The sequence below is a fragment of the Podarcis erhardii genome (genome assembly GCF_964252035.2).
Source record: "Podarcis erhardii genome assembly, chromosome: 5".
In the NCBI taxonomy this organism is placed as follows: Eukaryota; Metazoa; Chordata; class Lepidosauria; order Squamata; family Lacertidae; genus Podarcis; species Podarcis erhardii.
Window position 1 is genome coordinate 36261944 of NC_138509.1, and position 23136 is coordinate 36285079.

General features: G+C 43.6%; 1 protein-coding gene across 3 annotated transcripts; it reads right to left on the reverse strand.

Moving 5' to 3' along the window:
- Positions 1 to 3421: 3421 nt before the first annotated feature.
- LOC309341934 (putative lysosomal acid lipase/cholesteryl ester hydrolase) lies at positions 3422 to 23136 on the reverse strand. Of its 3 annotated transcripts, none has more exons than XM_081861932.1 (10): positions 22864 to 23136; positions 17086 to 17194; positions 16035 to 16152; positions 13308 to 13506; positions 11670 to 11779; positions 10462 to 10598; positions 9446 to 9592; positions 7203 to 7274; positions 7020 to 7091; positions 3422 to 6212 (listed from the first exon to the last, which is right to left on the reverse strand). In XM_081861932.1, exons 2-10 carry the CDS (start codon positions 17185 to 17187, stop codon positions 5979 to 5981), a joined length of 1191 nt encoding a protein of 396 aa, XP_081718058.1. In that variant the 5' UTR covers positions 17188 to 17194; positions 22864 to 23136; the 3' UTR covers positions 3422 to 5978. The 3 variants fall into 3 exon arrangements, with proteins under 3 accessions (XP_081718058.1, XP_081718059.1, XP_081718057.1); XM_081861933.1 differs by lacking the exon at positions 22864 to 23136 and adding an exon at positions 18953 to 19082; XM_081861931.1 differs by lacking the exon at positions 22864 to 23136 and having other exon boundaries at positions 17086 to 17229.

Below are 23136 nucleotides of genomic sequence, written 5' to 3' on the forward strand. Positions count from 1 at the left end.
CTCCAGTTAATATGATTAGTTTGGCCTTCCCCAATTTCCAGCAGCATCTGGAGGACCAAAGACTTGACCCCCCCCCCCTCGTGTTGTTAAGCATTCAATAGTGGCTGAAATTGCATAGGTTTAGTAACAAATGTGGTAGCTTCAGCTTTTGGAAACTGGAGCTCACTTTGCTCGGATATGTGACTTAATTTGGAATGTGGTGGAGAGGGGCACGTATGATGCCTTGAGCTCTTTCTAGGAAAGGTGTGATAAAAAGGAAAGATTAAAAAAAATAAGGCTACAATCCTACGCACATTTACTTGAGAGCAAGCTCTGCTGAATGATGAAAGTTATTTTTGAGCAAACCTGTTGAGACACATCTCAACTTCAAGCAGTAACTATTGTCCAACAAAGCCCAAAGCTTCCAATATATTTTTTTTTTATGGCTGCCATGCACTGTGTTGCCTAACCATCAAGTTCTTACAGTTGTGACAACAGCTATTATCCATGTCACATGGGTTTAGAACCTGTTTTAAGCAGCATTTATGTAATCTGTTGGTAACGTGATTCTGGAAAGAAGCAGAAGAGTCCCATGATGACACACTGAAGTTTTAATAGACCTATTTTAAATACTATATTATTTATTGATGCATCAATAAAAGGGAGGGGGAGAATGAATTCAGTTGTTCAAGGCTGTGATTCTATGCTCAGTTATTCAGGAATAAGCCCCATTAAGACACAGAGGGACTCACTTCGGAGTAGATGTGTGAAGGATTGTGCCATTTACATTAAAAAGTCAAACTGTCCTCCAATCAAATTATTGTCTAGTAACTGTCCTCCAATCAAATAATTTTATTATTTATACCCCCACCCATCTGGCTGGCTTGCCCCAGCAACTCCGGGTGGCTTCCAACACATAAAAGCATAATGAAACGTCAAACACTTAAAAAAAAATTGGTTGCTATAAAATAAAGTTTCCCCTTAAAGTGGTGAGATTATCATTTCTACAAGGCTGCAATTGCAGGCCACATTACAAACTTAATGGGTGTGGCTTCTGACTGAGGATGGTTACAACTGCAAGGTGACTTCACCCCACCTGCCCGGCAGTCATTGGAGTAAACATGGTTAGGATTGTAGTGGGAGATTTGGGAAACCCCACGCCCCCCTTCCTTCCTTCCTTCCTTCCTTCCTCCCCACCCACCCCCGACCCCCTTATTTGCCTCCGGCCTTGACAGTACTCTGCCAGCAAATCCAAGCCCATGAAACCGAAGGGGACTTACTCTGGTGCAAAATTGCCGCGGGAGCCCTCGGAAGCTCGCTCGCTCGCTCTCTCCCCTCGCTTTCTCGCCTCCTCAGCAGGCAACGCTCCCTCCCGCCAGCCCTCCTGCCCGAGAAGCTCCTCCCGCTCGGCTCCTCCGCCCCTCCGCTCCGGAGGAGTGAGAGAGAGAAGCCGCTTCATTCCCGCTGCTGGCGTCGGCAGCACCAGACTGAAACGCCCCGTCGGAGCGCAGTTCCGCTTGGCGGCTGCAGCTCCAGGAAGCCCCAAGCTGCCCCAGGGAAAAGGGAAGCTGCTCGCGACGCAGGCAGGGAGAGGCGGCGCTGCCCCTCGGGCTCCTTCAGGGGGCGGGTGGCTTTTCCACGCGCCCCGGGGAGACGGCATCTCACCAGCACCTCCGCGCAGCGGCGTAGCTAGCTGCTCGGGTGCCCGGGGCGGCGCGCGCGTCCTGAAGCCAGGGGCGAGCCAAGGCAGGGCGCACTGCGTGGAGCCTCGCTGCAGCCTCCCCCTCAGCTGCATGGCTCAGGCACGCTGCAGGCACCGAGGTGGGGCGCCCATTGCCCCCCGCCTCGCCTAGCTACCAGTGGCATAGGAAGGGGTGCGCGGTGGGTGCGGGGGTGGAAGGACAGACCAGGCTCCAGCAACCACCCCCACCGCCAAGTCCGCCGGTCCTGCAATCCCTTCCACGCTGACTTGCAAGTACAGTGGTACCTCGGGTTACATACGCTTCAGGTTACAGACTCCGCTAACCCAGAAATAGTACCTCGGGTTAAGAACTTTGCTTCAGGATGAGAACAGAAATCGTGCTCCGGCGGCGCGGCGGCAGCAGCAGGAGGCCCCATTAGCTAAAGTGGTGCTTCAGGTTAAGAACAGTTTCAGGTTAAGAACGGACCTCCGGAACGAATTAAGTACGTAACCAGAGGTACCACTGTAAGTCCCGTGGCTTTCGATGACCCTTATTCCCCGCTAGGGAGCAGTTTACTTCCAGGATTGCCTTTCCCCATACTGTATATGTCCACTCCAGCAGTTTGATGTATTGAACCAGCCCTGTTGCATTTTACAGGTACCCCATAATACCAGTTCTGCACGTATGGAACCATAGAATTGTACAGTGGAACCCACACAGGAACCCACAACGCATTGGTCTTCTCCCTAAACATACAGATTTATTCCCCCCCACCCCCACCCCAACAAGCAATGTTGCGAAACTGGCTAGATATTTGTATTCTTGCTTTCAAACATTAGGGAAAGGTTGGGGCAGCTTCTCTCTTTTTTGATACATGTTACAAAAGCAGTGTCTCCCAGCTAAAAATGTTACTGACCAGTTACAAAGTATCACTGGTAAGTGAGCATGCACCATCTTGTGGCAGAAAACAGCATCAACTTGCTTTAAATTGTAGCTTGCTCCAGAAATGCTTCCAAATTAAAGCAGAAAGGACAGCATTAAGAATTCCCATCTAGGATTTTCTGAACTTCAGACTTTGCATATTCAATCACAATGAAAGCTACTTCTGGGGTACTTCCTCCCTTTTTTCAAATTCACCTGCCTGCCACCCTGTCTGCTGGTACCACTCCTTCTATTGGATCACTGCTGGGGTGGCTAAGGGAAGGCCTGTGAGTATAACAGGTTTGTGACCTCAGATAGGAACACCTGTTAACGCCATATAGCATTATTTTAAGTGTTGTGTGTACACTTGTGTGTCTATTGTGGCAGAGCAGTGCCTCTACAATGCGAAGCAGCAATACCACTGAACGGTCACTGATAAACTAGAATTATGAGGTAAATATTATGCATTGGTTTGTGGGGATGGGAGAGAGTAGGGGTCTATTGTTTCAGACAGACAACAAGAAGCAGACTCTGGAGGCACAGTACTACCTATAAGGGTATTCTGTTATCCAAAATCCTTGTTCTGAATTTTCAGGCATTTCTGCCATGATTGAGCATTCTTACGGACTTTCCAGTCAACTATTTTAAATTAAGCTCATAGAAATTCCACCAGGGATCTCTGCTTTCTGTAACACAAGTAATTTCCTTCCACTATCCAATCTTGTGTCGATAAGACAGGGGTCCTTCATATGTACAATTTTTGTGATTAAAAGCCTTCATTAGAAATATCTTTTCAGAGTATAATACTTGCATCTGTGGGAACAACACATGGAGACCACTTTTAGTTTCAGTTATATTTTTATTCAATGCTGTCATTTCCTCCCAAAAAAACTTAGACAAACATGAGACACAGTGCATGGGTTTCCCAGAGTGATTTCTTCAACAAAGTTTAATATTTGCAACTATGCTTCCTTGTTTTTGTTATTAAAATATTAATTTGCACCCAAAGCAGAAAATGGCATATAATAGTAAGATTAAAAAGCAGCCATAACTACAAGTATCAGTTTTCATATTTAGGGGAAGTGGTTAGAATGTCTTAATATTGCACATAAAATGTAGAACTGATATTTGCTGATTTTACAAAACAACCCAAAGTAAAAAAGTATTTTTATTTTTTTAAAAAAACTTTATTAAAGCATTATGAATAATGTTAACTTGTCAGATCCCCATTTCCATCTGTTAATTAAAGTTCAGTGCAAAAGTTAGAAAAATTAAGAGAATCAGAGCATAAAGAATCAGAGCATAGACACAATATAATTGAGCATCTTTGGTAGTCAGTCTATGCACTGCCGTTCATTTCATCTCTGCAGGAAAAAAAACACATCTCCAAGTTGCAAACTGAACTTTGCTTTATAAAATCCAAACCATTCCTTTTAATCATTCTTTATGGATCTGTGAAGTTGCAAAAAGAGTCATTTTCCATATAAGCTAGTTCTGAATTTAGTTAATAAAAATATTTCATGCCATCTCAATTCTGAATTCATCTCACAGTTTGAACATATATTTTCACAACACTTCTTTGATATAGAAAAAAGCTCCATAGGGTCTGAAATATCAAGGAGGTAGGTAGTATTGGACGTTTCACTGAGGCTTGGCCTGTGAAACATCAGCCATAGGAAGCTACCTTGCTCTGAGGATGCATTCAGACATGGGGTTTATTGCATTAGTTTTACTGGTTATAATGCTAAGTGCTTCTGTCCCGATCACTAACATTCCTTTTATACTGTAGCACCTGTTGCATTTTAGAACTTGGGCTTTTTGATCAATATGCTGCCATGTTGTGCTAATTTAAATGGTGGTTAAAGAACTATATGCTGGGATAGCGCCCCAAATTTTGTCAATACAAAACTCCAGCGATTTTCCAAATTAAGACAATTGCAAATAATTATTATTTCCTGGAGAGAATTAGCATTGGACATGAGTGCTAAACATCCACTAGATTTCCAGAGGTGGCTGTTGCATTGCATGAAAGATCACATAAAACACAAAAATGCACAGGTAGGCAAATGCTAGGAAGACATAACTAAGTGACATCTGGATGCAGCCTTAGTCTGAACATTTAGCCTACCTAACTCCATATTACCTACACCAGTTGGCAGCAGCTCTCCAGGGTTTCAGAAAGGGGTCTTTCCAAGGTCTACCCAGAAATGGCGGGTTAAACATGGGGTGTAAAGGATGTGCTCCACCACTGAGCAATGTTCCACTGGGGACAGCATTATAATACATGCTCAGAGCTTGTATTCCAATAAAAAAGGACTTGTTGGAGAAAGTTTCTTTTTCTTTCAACACCCTAATAAAATGCATTTAGGCTCAACCTGGAAGCCTTTAAATAAGTGCTACGTACCTTGCTGCTTTCAAAACACAGGGTCGCTGCCTTGGAACAGCACCCACCTATTTTAAACATGAACACTGGAAGGCTAATACTTTCATATATTTCCACAGCTACAGAAGCAAGCCCTAGATGCAGCTCCTCTTTGAAAGAGTCACATGCATTGTTCTCCCAATGCGACACAGTGTCACACATTTTAAGGCATGCATTTTAATTCCTGAACACATGCCAGTTTATCTTCAAAGAAGTACCAGCTTTAGAACACAGTTTGTGCTTTGATCACAAGGGGCCAGCTATAAAGCATTTGTCCCTGAGTAGTTCCAGAGCAATCCAGGGAATGCACTTCAGAATAAGGTGGACTATAAGGTCCAACACTCAAAAAAAGAGCCCTAGAGGAATCCCATGCTGGGAACACTTAACCACTGCAGTGTGTTGTTTTCTTCTTGTAATGTGCAGAGTCAGCCAAGATCAGCAAATGATGGAAGCTTCCCACAGGCAATTATCAGACACACTTGGAAATAAGCCTACAACATTCACCAATGCTCTCTGATCGGAATACAGCTCATCTTCCTAACTCTGCTATGGGAAGTGGGGTGAGACAAGATCTCATTTTATAAAGCTTCCTGATGCTAGCAAGGCTTTAGTCAGAACATTTCTCCACCCCACTCTCCATAACAAGTTTGGGCAGATCAGGTTTACTTTCAGATACTTATCACTAAGACAAGATTAGCAACAAGGCTTTTCCTTTCCTCAAGACTACCACAATGAGAAGAACACTTAAGTTGTGTCTCAACATCTCCATTCAAGATGCATGAGAACACTTATGAGCAGTGCAAAAATGTAAATTTCCTGAGGTATTACTAAACTGCATGTAGACAGGTTAATAAGAGAATACGTATTTAAAGAAGGAAGGATTTCTTTCCATGATTAAACAAAAAAAAGCAGCGTGATCATGCTAGTTTCTTGAAGAAATGCTTCAGAATCACAGCTCCTAGGATGATGTGGCCTTATTGATATTTCTGCATCAGTTGAATTATATCCTTGTACATGCGCTGTGGGGCATCGAGGCCCCAGATGAAATCCAGATGTTCCCATTCAGGGATATTCTTGTGGTAAACTAAGTTCAGGACCTGAGTCATCAATAGGGCAATGTCCTTTGGGTCAGCAAGCCAGTCATGACCTCCAGTCCAGAGAGCTGTTGGAACAGTCATCTCCTTTACTTTGTAGAAAGGTGGTGTTGACTAAAAGGGATGGGGAAGGAAAACAGTTAGTTAGTTAGCTTGTTTGTTTGTTTGTTTGTTTTAAAAAACGGCAAGTTTGTAGTTCAGAATACAACAAAGATTTATGGATAAAAAAACAGCATATGTATACACAGTCTACATTAGGAATAGGGAACCTGTGGCCTTCTAGATATTGCTAGACCACATCTCCTATTACAGGGTGTCCAACTTCCAAGAGAATGTGATCTACTCCCAGTATAAATAAACTGGCAGTGATCTACCCATTGGAGAGGATGAGCAAAGTTGTGGAGCTTTTTGGGAAGGGATAAGTCAAAGTTGTTGAGACTTTTTTAGGGAGAGGGATCAGACTTGTTGAGCTTTTTTTGGGGGGGGGCTATCGGTGGAGATCGCAGGATTGACTAGGATCCACCAGGGACAGCTCCCGATCGACCGGTAGATAGACCTGTTGGACAGCCCTGTCCTATTAGTATCACTGGTCATACAGTCGTACCATGGAAGTTGAATGAAATCCATTCGGAAGTCCGTTCGACTGCCAAAACATTGGAAAACCAAACTGCGGCTTCTGCAGACAATCAGAAGCCACAGAAGCCCCGTCGGACATTCAGGTTCCAAAAGAATGTTCACAAACCAGAACAATCACTTCTGGATTTGCGGCAATCGGGAGCCAAAATGTCCGAGTTCCAGAGTGTTTGGGATCCAAGGTACGACTGTACTGGCTAGGGCTGATGGGAGTTAGGAGTCCATTGCATTGCAGGTTTCTATTATGTAAGCAACATGCATGCACGCAAATGAGTGAGAAATTCTTACCTGGTTGTAGTGAGCCATGTTTGCTTTCTTGCTACCCCAGTCAAAGGCTTTGAGCTGCCCAGACTTCACAGCCTAAAAAAAGAGGCATGTTGCATTTGTAATGTTTGCATATACCTTCACATATTATTTATTTATTTATATGCAGGAAGCTTCTTTAAACAGAATTAAGGGTATAGGTCCTACCTGAGCCCAGTGCAGCATGTTCTGAACAGATGTCCCAGCTGGACAGTGTGTAGAATATACATCTACTCGAGTCTGTAACAAACAGCAACATTATCAAGTGAAACCATCACAAAATGCCACAGCCACTTAATTTCTTTTGTTCTATTTGGTTTATTTGAAGAAAAGTACTGCATCAGAGATCATGCAGTTCTGTGTTTATTTGCAGCAAAATAGTAACTACCTACAGCTCTTTACAGAGATCAACTTGGCACTCTAAACAAGCTGCAAATCTCAATACAGTGGTACCTTGGGTTAAGTACTTAATTCGTTCCGGAGGTCCGTTCTTAACCTGAAGACCACTTTAGCTAATGGGACCTCCTGCTGCCGCCGTGCCGCCGGAGCCCGATTTCTGTTCTTATCCTGAAGCAAAGTTCTTAACCTGAAGCACTATTTCTGGGTTAGCGGAGTCTGTAACCTGAAGCGTATGTAACCTGAAGCGTATGTAACCCGAGGTACCACTGTATTATGTTACCAGTGACATTACCTTAGGGCAAGGTATTTCAGTTTTAACTGAATGTCCCACTACATTAGTTTTAACTAATGTCCCACAACATGAATGCATTTTACATATTACATAGCAAAATTATTTCAGTGCAATCCTATGAGTGTGTTGCGAGAATTAAGTTTTACTGTGTTCAGCAAGGCTTTGCTTCCCAGGTATGTTAAAGCCCTGATAATTCACCCAATGATCCAGCACAACTTCCCTAGGGCCAATGCAGATATGACAATAAACAACTGTGGGTGTGTCATGGGATTGCATACTCTCACCTCTCAAGCACATGAACTAATCCTACCCTTGTTTCACGTTGTATCCAATAGCTACCAATCATGGTTAAGGGGCATTCTAGGATTCTAATTGGGAAAAGCTAAAATAGAATTCAGGAGCACTCTTGACCATGTTCATACTGAGTCAAGGTGGCAAGGAAAGAGTGCCTAATGCCACAGCCTGCTTGCGATCTACAATACATTCTTAAATAGTTCCCTGTGCACCAGACCTGATTGGTATTCAGGGTGTGGCATAACAACTACAAACATTCACTTCACATCATGGTTCACATTGTAATTCTAATGCTGTAGTGTGCCACAGATCAATGCATATTTTTATGTGCATTTGTACAAGCTGGAACATAACAATTGTGTTATGTTCCAGCTTGTACAAATGCATAAAAAAAATTCGACATAATCGTATGACTACATGAGTGTATTTTGTTCACATTGTTTATCAGTGTAACCCTAGAAAAAGAAGAAATCTGGTAGAAAAGAAAGGAAATAATAATAACTACATCCAGAAGATCACCTAATAATCCACACCAACATTTTTTTCCCCTTTCCATTTTTACAAAGTGGGCAGTCACGACTCAGTTCTATGCCAGAGTCACTGTTGTTGTTGTTTTTATTATTATTATTATTATTATTTGTATCCCGCCCTTCATCTGCAGATCTCAGAGCAGTTCAATATGTAAAATCACAATATACATTCCCATAACAGGAAGAGAAACATATGGAACTATGAGTTATATCCAAGCAATCATGTGTTTTCCAATATGCCAAAGCAACATGAGCAGACACTTGTAAGAATCAAGCAAATTTTGCCCAAGGTAAAGTAAGATATACCGTATTTTTCACCCTATAGGATGCACTTTTCCCCCTCCAAAAATGAAGGGGAAATGTGTGTGCGTCCTATAGGGCGAATGCAGGCTTTCGCTGAAGCCTGGAGAGCGAGAGGGGTCGGTGCGAACCGACCCCTCTCGCTCTCCAGGTTTCAGGAAGCTATCTGCAAGCCTTGGGAACCTGTGGGAGTTCCCGCCGGGCTCCCAAGGCTTGCGGACAGCAGCCTGCAGCCCGAAACCCGGGGAGTGCAGCAGAACACGCCCCAGGCTTCGGGCAGATATCCGCAAGCCTGGGGAGCCTGCCGGGAGTTCCCGCCGGGCTCCCCAGGCTTGCGGATAGCAGCCTGTTCTCGGGGCTGGGGTTGGGGGAAGCTCGGGCTTCCCCAGCCCCACGCCTGGGGAGGGGGAAATAATTTTTTTCTTTATTCCCCCCCCCCAAAAAAAACCCCTAGGTGCGCCCTATGGGCCGGTGCACCCTACAGGGTGAAAAATACGGTAGATGGCATAAGCTGTAATCATTTTAGAAAAGTTCACACACATCCAAATTATTTAGATCATTGTCTGTACCTTTTATTAGGTAGTCAGAAAACTTACCATATTTAAGTTTTTCTCATTAAACCCACATAGTAGGAAGAAAACATTGCCACAAAGATAATCAAATATGGAATGGTCACATAAGTGAGTAGCAAGCCAGCTCATAACTTTGTTCTGAGGGAGAAACTGCTTAGTCCCAAACATTGCCTGCCAAAACAAAAAACATTAGTATATAGGTCACTAGGTTAAGTCAATCGTCTGTTTTCCTGCGGATGCTTCTAATCATATCAAGCAGAAACAAAGCATGACAAAAAGTATTATGAGAATCTTCTACTCAGTCACTTAGGATAGAAAACCCATTCAAATCCCACACCCATAGGCAAAAGGATCCTGCACTATATCCTCAACACAGACATTGTCATTACAGCCCACTGAAGGAAACAGTATAAAGTAGCTACAGCAACACCCTGATGCCAAGTGGCAGCAACTAGCTTGAGCAGCTTAGGTGCTGAAGAGCGTTACAAGAAGTCTCGGGTCAACTGATATGTTTACTTTTGAAACGAGCCACACATTCAGGCTTTTGTTAACAGGTATGTTCCTTCTTTTCTTCAAGTATGTACAGAGCCAACGAAAAAGCACACTCCCAAGTACTTAGTTACATCCAGCAACAATTATGGCCTGTGGTTCAAGCAAGTATTTGGTCCAAAATACTTTGGATGCGGGTGGCACTGTGGGTTAAACCACAGAGCCTAGGGCTTGCCGATCGGAAGGTCAGCAGTTCGAATCCCCGCAACGGAGTGAGCTCCTGTTGCTCGGTCCCAGCTCCTGCCCACCTAGCAGTTTGAAAGCACGTAGTGCAAGTAAATAAATAGGTACCGCTTCAGCGGGAAGGTAAACGGCATTTCCATGCGTTGCTCTGGTTCACCAGAAGTGGGTTAGTCATGCTGGCCACATGACCCGGCCACATGTACGCCGGCTCCCTTGGCCAGTAAAGCAAGATGAGCGCCGCAACCCCAGAGTCATCTGCAACTGGACCTAACAGTCAGGAGTCCCTTTACCTTTACTTTTTTACATACCTTGAACATCAATTCAGGAAACACTCCAATCTTGGCTAACGGGCTGGTTGAAAACTTTACGGTGGCTACTGGCGCCAGTCCAAAGAACATCTTTATCTTCTTTGCTAGCTGTGGCATGGTTGAAAATGCAATGAACGCTGGGTAGTGGGATGGAAAAGGAGAGAAGAGAAATGAATATAGCTAGCTGGGCATTCTCAAACAAAACCCAAGATCAAAATTTTAAGCTCAGATTTCTCATAACACAAAAGCAATGAAGTATTTTATGGCCTGTGTGGAACCATTTACAATCAGAACCTTCAAGTCAAAAGGAAGTTGTTTGCATTAAGAAATCTGAACCCTTCTTTTATTTATAAATAAACTCAAAGTGGCTTATGAAATTACTATTGCGGCAAACAATTCTAATACAACCAGCACTGGCAAAATTTAAAAGTGGGGGGAAAGATACATGAAATCAGAGTGAAAACCTGGCATAATAGAAAGGCCTTAGCAGCACACATGAAGTTTAAAACAGAGGGACTCAAGCGCACCCCTCTATGGATGGAGTTTTTTAACCTGGGCATTGAAACAGAAAATACCCTTTCTTGCTTTTGACCAACTTAAAACGTTTACAGTTGCATATATATCCTCAACAGTGTAGTAACTGTAAATTCACTTGATCAATATACTTAAGAATCAACAAAACATGAAGTGACAGTCAGTGGTGAGGTTAAGATATGACTGTGTTGGTTATTCAATTGCAGGTTCTATTCAGCATAGCACTGAGGCAAATATTCCATTACAGCAAGGACTTTTCCTTGTGCAACAGAATGTTCTCTCCTTGTGTGCCCCCTGAAACTGTCACTGGGTTCACCCAACTCTCCAGATCAAATTTAAAGCAGATGGTACAGGGGAAGGAGTAAATCTCCTTTTACTACTGCTATTGGTCTGTGACTTTTCTGACTGCGAATGAGTGTTCGGCCCACACATTCCCTTCTTGCCTTCTCTCATGGGCCTTAATGCAATACTTCCTGGGTTTGTTGGACTGCAGCTTCCTGTTACAATTGAGTAATGGTTGTTTTTATTTCCAATGTGTGTCCAGTGACACCATGTGTAGTCGCGGTACTATGAACAAGCTTCCTCCTAAAAGTAATTTGGAATAGCAGCTGTACAAAGAAATAGCTGTAGCTATTAGAATTGTCAATGTGCATTTAAGAAACATGAAAACCTACCCATTGTGGTGCCTTGGGAATGGCCAACATAAAATATTTGCTCCTGTCCGGTTTTGTTCAGGATAAAATCTATTGAAGCGGGAATGTCATATCTAGCCATTTCATCAAAACTGCAAAGGAAAGGAAAAAAACAGCCTATGTTTAACAGACTTGCATATGCAGTGGAACCCACATTTTGTTAGTCTCAAACGCAATGTTCTCAGCACAATGCAGTCGAAGAAACAGGCTTGGATTTGGTAGATCAAAGTTCACCACAGACCCATCAAGTCCCCAATTCTCTGAACGTTTGTGAAGCAGAGTCTTTTTTTTAATCAAGCCATTACTCGTCCTCTTTAGATATCTCCACCGGCGCTGTTCAGAAATGGTCAATGCCACATTATGAGCAATTCACTGCACATGAAGAAAGGCCACTACCTAGTTCACAGCAACCACGTGGCTACCAAAATGTGACAGTTTTGACAGGCAAGCTGTCTCTAGATGTCAGACAGCAGCACCTGGAAAACCAAACAAGGCAAACCAAACTTCCACCAAAGTTCTTATAAATCATCAGGGCGGTTTACAAATGCAACATCGACAGATTGGAAGAGGAAGACAAATGCTGCTGGAAAAGGGAGATGAAAAAGCCATGTTTCTCCCAGTGTGATAAATACTGGAAACAATGGAAGAAACAACTATTTAAAATGTCAATTTGGGAGGAACAGAATTTATGCAGTGGGCAGCGGAGGGCTCTGCTTCCTCTCATGCCCATGTCTGAGGATGTTCTCCCACATCAAATCTAATTCCACCCAAAGTCTATTAACACCACTAAAGACGCTTTTCACCACCATCATTATATATTGAATGTCTTACCTGCGCTTCACCCTGAGGTATCAGGGTGGGCTGCAACAATTTTAAAATGCAGTATTAAGAACAGTTAAACGGCTACAATAAAAGAAAAGAGGGTGGGTCCTAAATTATACACCTCTGGTGTCAAGGGCCAGAGGAAAGAGATGACTCTTCAGCACATAACAAAAGATACATTAAGTGCACCTCTATGATGAGGGAACTCCAAAACTTAGGGGCTGCCACACAGAATGCCCTCTTCCAGGTGGTCACTTTCTGAAGCTCTGAGGGTGACAGAACTACCAAGAGGTTCCATTCTCCCATAGAGGGTTTGTAAGCATGGGCACTAGGATAAATTTTCAGCAGAGTTCAAAACACTGAAATGGGAGCAGGCTAGTTTCTCATTTAAAAAAAAAAAAGAATAATTGCACCTGTACAATTTGCAACATACTACAGATTTTACAAATGCTAGAAAGAGTTAACTCTTTTTTTTAAAAAAATAAGAAAAGGTAGGAATCAGGAAGTTGTAGTTCATCAGCCCTTGCTGCAGATGCTAGTGTCTATAGATATTTTGGTCCTAAGCCGTTTAGAACTTTAAACACTAATGTGAGCACCCCAAATTGGGCCCCAAAATGAATTGCCAACCGGTTTCATCCTTTGATGCTGGGGTTATCCCAATTGTGCATTTCAACCAAACACAATTACCCATATGTGCAAGTTTGATTGTTTATTTAACTACCAATATGAAGAGCATGAGTCTAAAGGGCAAAACCAGGAACCAGCGACATGCAAGTAAGTTTAGATATTTCACCCTACCTGAACACCCAGAATTCTTCTTGGTCTGCTGTATAGTGTATGTGTTTTCTGGACCAAGTGTTACCTCTGCTGTTTCCCAGCCAAACATCATACCCAGCATCAGCCAGCATAAAGCCCAGGCTGTTGTAGTCCAGATTTGTCACCCAGTTACTGCCATCAGCAAGCAAGCCGTGCTGCAGAAACACTGAAGGCTTGGGACCTGAAAGTGAAATGTTTTAAGCAAAGTTACTGCTTCAGTGTCTGCTTCCAACAAGACTGAGATCCATTGAAATTTTTAATGCCAGTCATGTGATCATTCCATGCCTGCTATAAACATGGGGCAAACAGAATGCACAGCCAGCAATTCCACAAGTAGCGTCTTTTAGTCTGGAATGAATGGGGGGACAATCAAACAAATTTTGCTCACCGAAATTAATGAGCATGACTAAGTCAACAACAGGTCTACTCTGAGTAAAACTTGGTGGAATACCACCCAATCACTTCTGAATGCAATGTGGAAAGCAGAGCAAACACATTTTTTAAATATCCAACCTTTGCTCAATTCAATACAGCTCTTATTTTATCTGGAGGTATGAGAAATCAAAACACCAGACTTAAGTGTCCTTTGGGAAAACGTCCTTTTCATCCATCACTTTGATACCTTGTACTAAAATTCTCTATACCTGCACCTTTATTACAAACAGATCCTCAGCCCCACTTAACAGTTTTAACACTGCAAGAACCATCAGACCGCGTATTTGATACAAACAGCCACAAGATAAACTGAAACTGAGGGAAACGAGCTACTTTCCCCTAGATACTTGCTGCCTCTTGATTAGAACAGACCAACTGTGTAGGTCAAAGTTGTCGTGGTTGTTAAACATTGCAAGGGTATCCATTAAGCTAAACAAATTATTTGTTCAGCTTCCCCCCCCCCCCATCAAACCTTATAATGGAAGAGGGGCGGAAAATGAGACATTGAAGCTACAGCTTGGTACTGGAAGCAGGAGGCTCAGACAATCTGCCGTTTCTTCACGATGCCACCTGTGCCTCGACTACCAAAAATCATCACTTGTTAGACTATCCTTTACTCGGGCTTCACAAATGCAACAGCCTCAGATTGTCCTAGCCCCATACCTTGGAGCGAAGTCCTTTTACTCAAGGAAAAAGCTGCAGACAAGAGAAGCAAAGGCATTGGGGCACTCAGCTGGATTTGTTACCATCTCCATCCTTTTTGAAAGAAGAGGTAGTAGTGAGTCTCTGTGAATGGCTGAAGCAAGTGCATCTGTGACAACTGCAAAAAGACTCTTTTGCAACTAAAGAGATCCGCCCCCTGCCACCCCCAAAAAGATCACATGCACTTCCCTGTCACTTGTGTCAAGATGGTGCGCAGCTCACAGCTATGTCAGGACTGAAAACAGCTGATGTCAACATGGACTATGAACTAGTTATTCTAGCTTCCCTTTCTGCCTGCCACCACACTTCCCCACTTCTTTTAATAGCTCAGGAAAGAATTAAAATATCCTTGACTTCATCTATTAGTATGGCCTATTTTTTTGAAATCTTAAAAGAAAAAAAGAACAAGAACATGTTGGGCAATTGTGTGCACTTCCTCTCACATTGCTGAGCAACTGGTGAGACCACAAAATACAAAAACGGAAGAGGACACCTTGGCTGGCAACCATCACTTTTATAGGAAAAGGGAGACCACCATGTTATTTTGCTACATTGGATAGCAAGAGAAAAGAAAGAAAGCAAAACGGATAATAATAAAAAGAATAGCAGGCTGCCCAGTCATTATCAACATAAAGTATCTATCTTACATCTCCAAGAATGGAGAAGAGAGCCAACAAACTTTCACCACTTGGGAAGAGACCAGCCAGCACCCTATGGGCAAATCAAGGAATGAGAACTGGGGGTGGCAGATGGGCAAGAGCTTGTGCCTGGCCTATGTCCGCACTCACTTAGCAAGGCTTCCTGTGCTCCTTTGAACCAAAACCCTCTCATATCCAACTTCTGAGGGTGGGTGGGTGGGTGGAGTAGCTTTAGCTCAGTCCTGCTCAGTCGAGTACAATGTTTCCACATCTAATGCCTTTGGGAAAAGAAGCAGGGAATGTTCACTTCCCCACATGAAGAGAGAAAGTGCTGTGCTCTCCCACGCCCTTGGGGCATATGTAATGAAGCCATACAAGCAAAACTGGTCCCAATGGAGGCAGAATGGTGCCATGTTTTGGATGAACTCCAAGTGTGGTAATATTCATCTGAATATCTTGCAAATTCTCTGTGGCCCAGATTATGCTACTGCCTTTGTGGGAGGGGAGAACCCTGAAGATGAAAAAGACTCTGAAAATACACTGTAATTTTTTTAAAAAAATGTAAAAAGCTAAATAATAACACCTACCAGCCTTCCCTTCTATCCTCATGCCCCAATTCTTAGATGGTAAAAGGGTTGCGGGGGAAGGGGACAGATTCATTTTGTAGGAGTGAGCTCAATAGCAAGGTCTGTATAACTGCTTTTTAACTGTTAGTTTCGCTGAACAAAGAATCTGTTACTGACAGATCTATAAGAACCCTACATTATCAAACAAATTATCTATTTTTGCACTGGTGAAACCTGATGTAAGCCAAATTTCTCCAAAGCAAGAAGCCTTCATTTCTTTCTCTGTATCTATATCTATATCTCTGCAAAGTATGGGGCATTTGCATTTACGTGTACACACAATGTATTACCTCAAAACACACACTCACCCTTGTTCCATTGATTTATTTTCCCATGAGGGATTCTGTTAATACTCAGGATATACCCATCATCTGTCACCACTTCATATTCCTCGCTGGGATATCCTCTGAAGGAAATAATTTCGCTCTGGGAGGGAAAGGAAAGAATGGGCAGCATTCAGTTGGGAACGTTAGCAAATGTCTGTAAAAAGGCCTAGACAATTATTTTCCACAGAAGACAGTCAGTACCTGGGGTGTGCAAAAGGTGCAAAGTCAGAAAAGGGAGGAGGACTGTCCCACACACCAGTTTATTTGTCAGTTCCAAAGAAGTCTAATAAGTTATTGCTGTGGACAACTCAGCAGTCTGTTTGGTGACCACCTTTAATGCAAAACTGAACAGTATCCCTGAGGCAATTCAGCTTTCTAGAGCTATCCAATTAGGTACTTGAGCAACAGACTCATTGAGCCAGCCTCCAGTTTTCCCAAGAATAATTATCAAGGGAAAGTTTGACACCTAACAAATAGTTTAGCACAAGGTTTTTCAGTGTCGTGCCCTCATATGCACACTCAGAGACCTTCCCGTAAATTTGCAGGATTCCACTCTCTCTCCGCACCAGAGAGAGAGGGAGAGACAGAGAGAGAAGGGGGGGAGGCTTGAAAGAAGCTTGCTGTTGTAGCAAATAGAAGGCATGTTTCAACAATAAGTCCAACCATCCCTGGGTTAGTGGGTCACGAGAGTGTTGAGCAAGACTTGCCAGACAGAAACATTTTGGAATGTGGGCATATAGTTCTGCTATCCGCCAAGTCTGTCGCTGCCACTTTATATCTTTTATGGGATTGGTGTTTTTTGTTTGTTTGTTTGTTTTGCTTTAATGGCTGTAAGTCACCCTGAGCAATATAACTGTATCAGAAGGGAAGGTTATGTTCCTAAAAAATAATAATGGTAAGTGAATACTTTCATGCTTCATGTAATCCCAACTTTCAGTAAAAATGCAACTTCAGGAATATCAAGTGTAGAACCAATTACCACTGATGCCTTTAACTATAATAGATACAACACAGAAGGATAAAAAGGGCTTACAATATTCATAGTAGCTTCAGGGTCGACATTTCGTCTTCTCACAAAGTTTTCTGAAGTTGCAAGTCCTTGGATCAAACTCGCCATGACTATGAGGAGCCACATCCTTGATCTGCATGAAAACAAATTCATCTTTCAGTACACATATGTAAGACTACTTTTCCACAAACCTAAATTAATACTTTTACAGTGAAATCCACAAACAGAACAGTTAAGGATGTGCGCACATGTTTCACTGAAAGAAACGGTACATAAAGCAGCTTTTGAAGAGTAAGACTAACCGTTTTTATGAATGAACAGTGCTTTCCTAGAGGGAAAACACCTCTGTAATAGAGATAATTGGTTTTGGCCTTGCCCAAGATCCAGCATAATTCCATGCACATATACCCAGAAGGCAGTACCATGTGATTTACTTCCAAGAACTGGGTCCAGGTTTGCAGCCTTGGCTTAACAAAATTTTACATGTGGTGTGCTGTCTCAGTGTAATGGTTAAGGGTACAAGTCATGAATTAACAAATATCTTGTCCAAATCTCATCTTACCGGGTGGTTTCACATGGATTGTTACTCTTTTAAGATAATACTGGTCAACTGTATTTGGGTTTTGAAAAAGGACACTTTGAATATTCCTGTTTGGTTGGCATGCCAAATGGATCATTTGAATTGCAACAGCTATTGAAAAGGCTGAATCAACTTGACATGTGCAACCAGAAAAAGGAGCAGTCACCATTCAATCATTTGGTGTGGCGGATCTGCTTTTGAAATTTTCCAGTGACCTGTGGAGGCCACCAGTTCTCCACATGATAGTAATCTTGTGTCAGCTTAACACACTTTGTCTTAAATCAAAAGACCATCCCTTGCTCCCTTTCATATCAGCCATGCCCACACATAATGCTGTGCCAGAAACCCTGACGTAATTAACCAGTGTGTGTGCACTCACATATAGGACCATCTCCCTGTTGTTTTGCTGTGCCCTCTAAAAAAGCAACAAAGCATGCCAAGAGCCAGCATTTAACAAGAGATTTCCATTATGTGCAAGCCTGGAAACTATAGATAATGACTTCAAAACAAGCCAGAATATGAAGCCATTATCACCTATAGCCAAACCTCTTCTGGCATATATCAGAATATGTATATGTATATGGCATTTCTACAAGGGCATTATATAAACTCATTATTTTAAAAGCCATTTCCTTGATAATTTGAATCATCAACAAGAGAAGGATGAATTTCAAAAGTTGCAAATACTGAATTTAAAAATAATAGTAATCTTGTTGCAGTTATCATTCTCTGTCCAAGGGGAGAGTCTTATCTTTCAGATAAAAGACAGGGAGACATGCCCCACCCCAATATGACATGCAAAACATTATTGAGTTTGGCCTTTGATCTGTGACTATGGCTGTCCTTGTTCTGCAGTTTCCCAACATGCTTTTTAACAGCACATGACTGAGAGAAGATAAAGTTCATTGCAATCACGCTTTCCTGAAACTGCTCTATGATCAGCTAAACAAAGCCTGTTTTAGCTAAAAGGCCAAGGGGAAAGATAACATAAAAGTCAAGGCACCCAGAGAGTCAATGGTATATTAACATTAATCACATTAAACTGCAAACTTTTCTTTCCTTTTTTTTCTAACCCTGCCTTCAGCAGCAGCACAGAGAGTGTAAAGCATACGAGAACTTCCCCCTTCACTTTACATCCATGCCAAGAAATCTTCACCTTCTGATCAAAGATGCACACACAAGGCCAGTAGATCAGGTAACCTTCTTTATCACAGATTTTTTAAAAAAAGTTTTAGTCAGCTTTTGAGCCGAATTGTCTCTTGTGAAAGGCTTTCAGCTTTCAAGGCCTTGAAGAAGCAAATGAGGAGTTACCTGTAGACGTTCCAAACCCAAGGGCCACCCAACACAGAGCAGGTTTCAGCAATCCAGCCTCAAGCTTACAAATGTTACTGATGCATGGATTACACTGGTCAAGCTATCCCCATCCTACAGCCAGTCCAGGGAGTTATACTGGTTGTCAGCCTCCTATTCTTCAGTCTCAGTCTTATAGAACTCAGCAAAGAAGAGTATTGGGAGGGGGTGGTGTAAGAGTTGTCTCCGCCTGTCATTGGCCACCTGCTGTTCACCTCCCTGCCTTCCACCCTACTGGTTCCAAGGGGCATTAGCTACCACTGATAATTGATTCATTTTATTTCTTGCATAAAATGTATACACCGCTTGATTGTGTAAAAATAAATAAATCCTCAAAGCCATTTACAAAAAGATAAACCAACACTGATTTAAATGTATCACTGAAAAAGGAAAACACCCCCTATTTCTGTCTCTTCCTTCCCATTTTCTTTTCCCATCAGTGGGTGGATCCTTATTTAATCAAATGGCACAAAAGACATGGCAATATTCCAGGTCTGTAGAATATATATATATATATATATATATATGGGGGGGGGGAGATCCTACAGAGAAAAATGGAACAATTTGTTGAGTGTGTGGGGGGGGGGAAGGGAGGCTGGAATGGCTATCTGGAACACTGGACAGGAGCACTCCTTGCAACAACATGTTGTTGCTCATTTCTCTTTCAGAGAACAGAAACATGGAAGCAGCAGGTATTAAGAAACACACAACTGTTCTAAAAGAAGAAGTTAAAGAAGAAGTGTTACTTGCTAGTGGTGCTAACGTTGCCACGAAAGATTTATTTCTCCTTTCACAGACAGCATCTAACAAGCAGAAGTCTCCTGAGAAGTAGGAAAATACGTATTTTCCCACAACCCTAACTACCTTAGCAATGCTCACTGAGGAAACCACTTTGAAAGAGAAATCCCAAAAGAACCTGGAGAGGCTTAAAAAACAGTAACAAAAACATGACAAATCGACACAGGAAACAATCACAAGGTTGGGGAGTACACATGCCTGTACATGCTAAAGTTATCAGCTAACCAGAGAATAACCAGTCTGGCCTGCCCTGGTGCCTTTTAACTGTGAAAGTTTAACAACTGCTGTGATCTGTAGAAACCAGCAGGCGAAGTATTTCTGGGCATGAAGGTGAGCATCAGCACTGGCTAATGTCTGCAGATGAAGCTGCTCTTATACACGAAGGACCTGGTTAACAAGTTGTCAATTCTAGCATAGCACTTTCTCTCTCTCTCTAATTGCCCTGGAATAACCGTCATATTCACAGTCACTAAAATGGGTTAGGATCTCCATTACATTCTGCACAGCTGCAGGGATTACACTGGGAAGTCAGAGGAGCAGTGTTTGAAACTCCCATTGCTCTAGGCGAATTTTGCAACAGGGAATTTCATTAATGTGAGCAGTTTGTGAGCTCTGGGCACAGTACTGCCACTGCTGGAAGGAAAGAAGGACCTTTTTCTGCCTCCCCACTTCCAGTCACTCTCTTTAGCCAGGAGAAGGGGCCTTCTTAAGAATATTAAGGTGGTGTGCAGGGGAAGAACTAGACTGTGTGAAAAATGAACGTAAGATTTTAGCTGCAGTTCATTCATTTTCAGGTTTGTATTCTTGTTGTAAAAAAGTGTGCCTATACACTCCATTGTGGCATCCATAACCTAAGTTTAAGGTGCCATTTAGCTCCTAGCTTTCCTATTTCAGTTTCTAACACTGCAAAGAAGAAAGGTACTGTGTGTTGCTCTACCCAATTTTCTACAGCACTCAGAGTTGGGACCATGAAGTATTCTCTGATTACAAAATTAGAGCTTCTTTCCTTTCTCCCAAGTTGTATATCCCATATATAATTGAAACCTGTCAAGCTACCTTTTACGAAATCAGATCATTGGTCAATCCAGCTTATTACTGCACACACCAGGGGTAGCCAATTTGGTGACCTCCAGATGTTGTTGGACAACAACTCCCATCATTCCTGACCATCGGTCATGTTGGCTGGGGCAAATGGGAACTGTAGTCCTACATTATCTGGAGGACACTACATTGGCTAACCCTAGTCTATACTGACTAGTGGCTCTCCAGCATTTCAGGCAGGGCTTTCCCCACACTGGTCCTACCTGTGGATGCCCAGGACTGCATGCAAAGCTTGTGCTCTACCACTGAGCTATGGTCTTCAGCTGATGGATCAGGGCTGTTAGGAGTGCTGCAATGTTAGCACCATTTTCTTACGTGTTTGTTTAGACCTTTAAAAAAAGGAATTACCAGTAGTACAACAACTGTTTTCAGAGTTGTTCAGCAGAGGCAATTTCATCAGCCACAGGTGTCTCTTATCACTGCAAACCAAAGAAAACCCCCACTTCTGCACAATTCTCAAAACTTGAAAAAGATCTGCTGCATCTGATGAAGTGGCTTCTAGTCCACAGAACCGGGGTGGCCAACATGGTGCCCTCCAGAAGTTGTTGGAACTACAACTCCCATCATGCTGGGCCACTGGTCATGCTGGCTGGGTCTGATGGGAGTAGTACTCCTTATGACGTCTGGAGAGCATTGTATCTGCTACCCTTGCCACAGAAGCTTCTGCCACAAAAATCTGTGGAAGCTTTCTGAACTGCCACAAGACTCTTAATTTCTACTGCTGTCCCTTTTTAGCTGGCCATCTAGACAAAAAGAAGAGAAAACTGGGCATAAATTTAAACGGATTTCAGGTTGCAGATTAGAATGAACAAGTGCCCTGTGCTGTATATCAGTACCCCTATTTGAAACCCAAATATGCAGCTAGAAGATTGGGGGAAAGCTAATCTTTTTAAAGCACCATCTCACCACTTAAAACTGCAAGAGCTAAAGGGTCCTAACCTAAAGTGCAACCCATTCTTTGTTCCAAGGAACTCGAGTAACAGACTGAAAGGTTTCATAGGAGGGAGAAGCCAAATGGGAGCAGCAAAATTAAGTTCCTACCACCCCAAGTAAAACAACCACTATGTAACATCCATCTCCATGCCAGTAATTCATTTGTGATTCATTTCAGCCCGTTATGCAGCATATAAGGAACAAAAAGACACACACTTGAGGGCAAGGCAGGGGGGAGAAGAGGAAGACCTGTAGTGTTAAAGAAGCTAGTTCACTCCACCAGCATGGGAGAATTGTAGAGTTGGAAGGGACCCTGAGGATCATCTAGTCCAACCCCCTGCTATGCAGAAGCACCAATGGGGGGCGGGGGTGCTGTGAAGCCTGCCATTGCCACTTTCCCTCTTTCTAGGTGTTGCCTTATTTGCTGTTGCCAATGCCCTTCTGGCCCATATCGCCCCGTACCCTCCAGCATTTCTCCGATGGAAAGAGAGACGTCCCCTCCAACATTTTCATCAGGATGTCCTCCTATTTGCATCCCCTCCGACCTTTCTCCGATGAAAACAGGGGCTTCCTAAGGAAAAGCCGGACATTCTGGGGTCCAATCAGAAACGGGGACGGCTTCTGTCAACCCGGGACTGTTCCTGGGCAAGAGGGACACTTGGAGGGCCTGCCAACCCCCCGTCCCGAAAGCTTTAGCTGGCAACTATCCCCCCAACCCGAGCAAGGGTCCAGCAACAGGCGTCCCTTCGTGCAGGACACGGGCGCCCTTCAGAACCGCACAGGAGGCTCCTCTCGCCTCCACGACGAGCCGGGGCGTCCCTGCGCGAGTCGCCAGGCTCCAGGCCACTTTCCAGGTCTTGGCGCACCACCTTTGCTTATGGCCCCAGGGAAGGGATTCCTCAGTTCCTGCGGACTTCAATGGCCGCGGAGCACCAAACGCAAGAGGCGCCCTGTCGACTCCCCCCCCCCCCGCCTCCCTTCAGGCGCTGCCCCAGCATCTCTCCTCGCCCCTCGCGCCCTTGGGAAGCGAAGCCACTCACCGGAAAGCCGAGGGACGAAGGAGTTGCGATCCAGGCTTCTTCCCCTCAGCGGCAAAAGGGGGCGCGCGGCACAGCCAACCCCAAGCCTCGCTTGTCCCGCTCAGGCCACGCGCGCCCTCCAATCAGAGCGCGCGGAGAGGGAGAGAATGCCCACCCGCGTCTCTTCCTCCTCCCACCCAGCCGAGGCCTGGGCGCCGGTGGTCGGGGGCTGGCAGAGGCAGCGGGCGAGGCTGAGGGAGTGCGGGCTGGAGTCGGTAATGGCGCCGCCGAGCG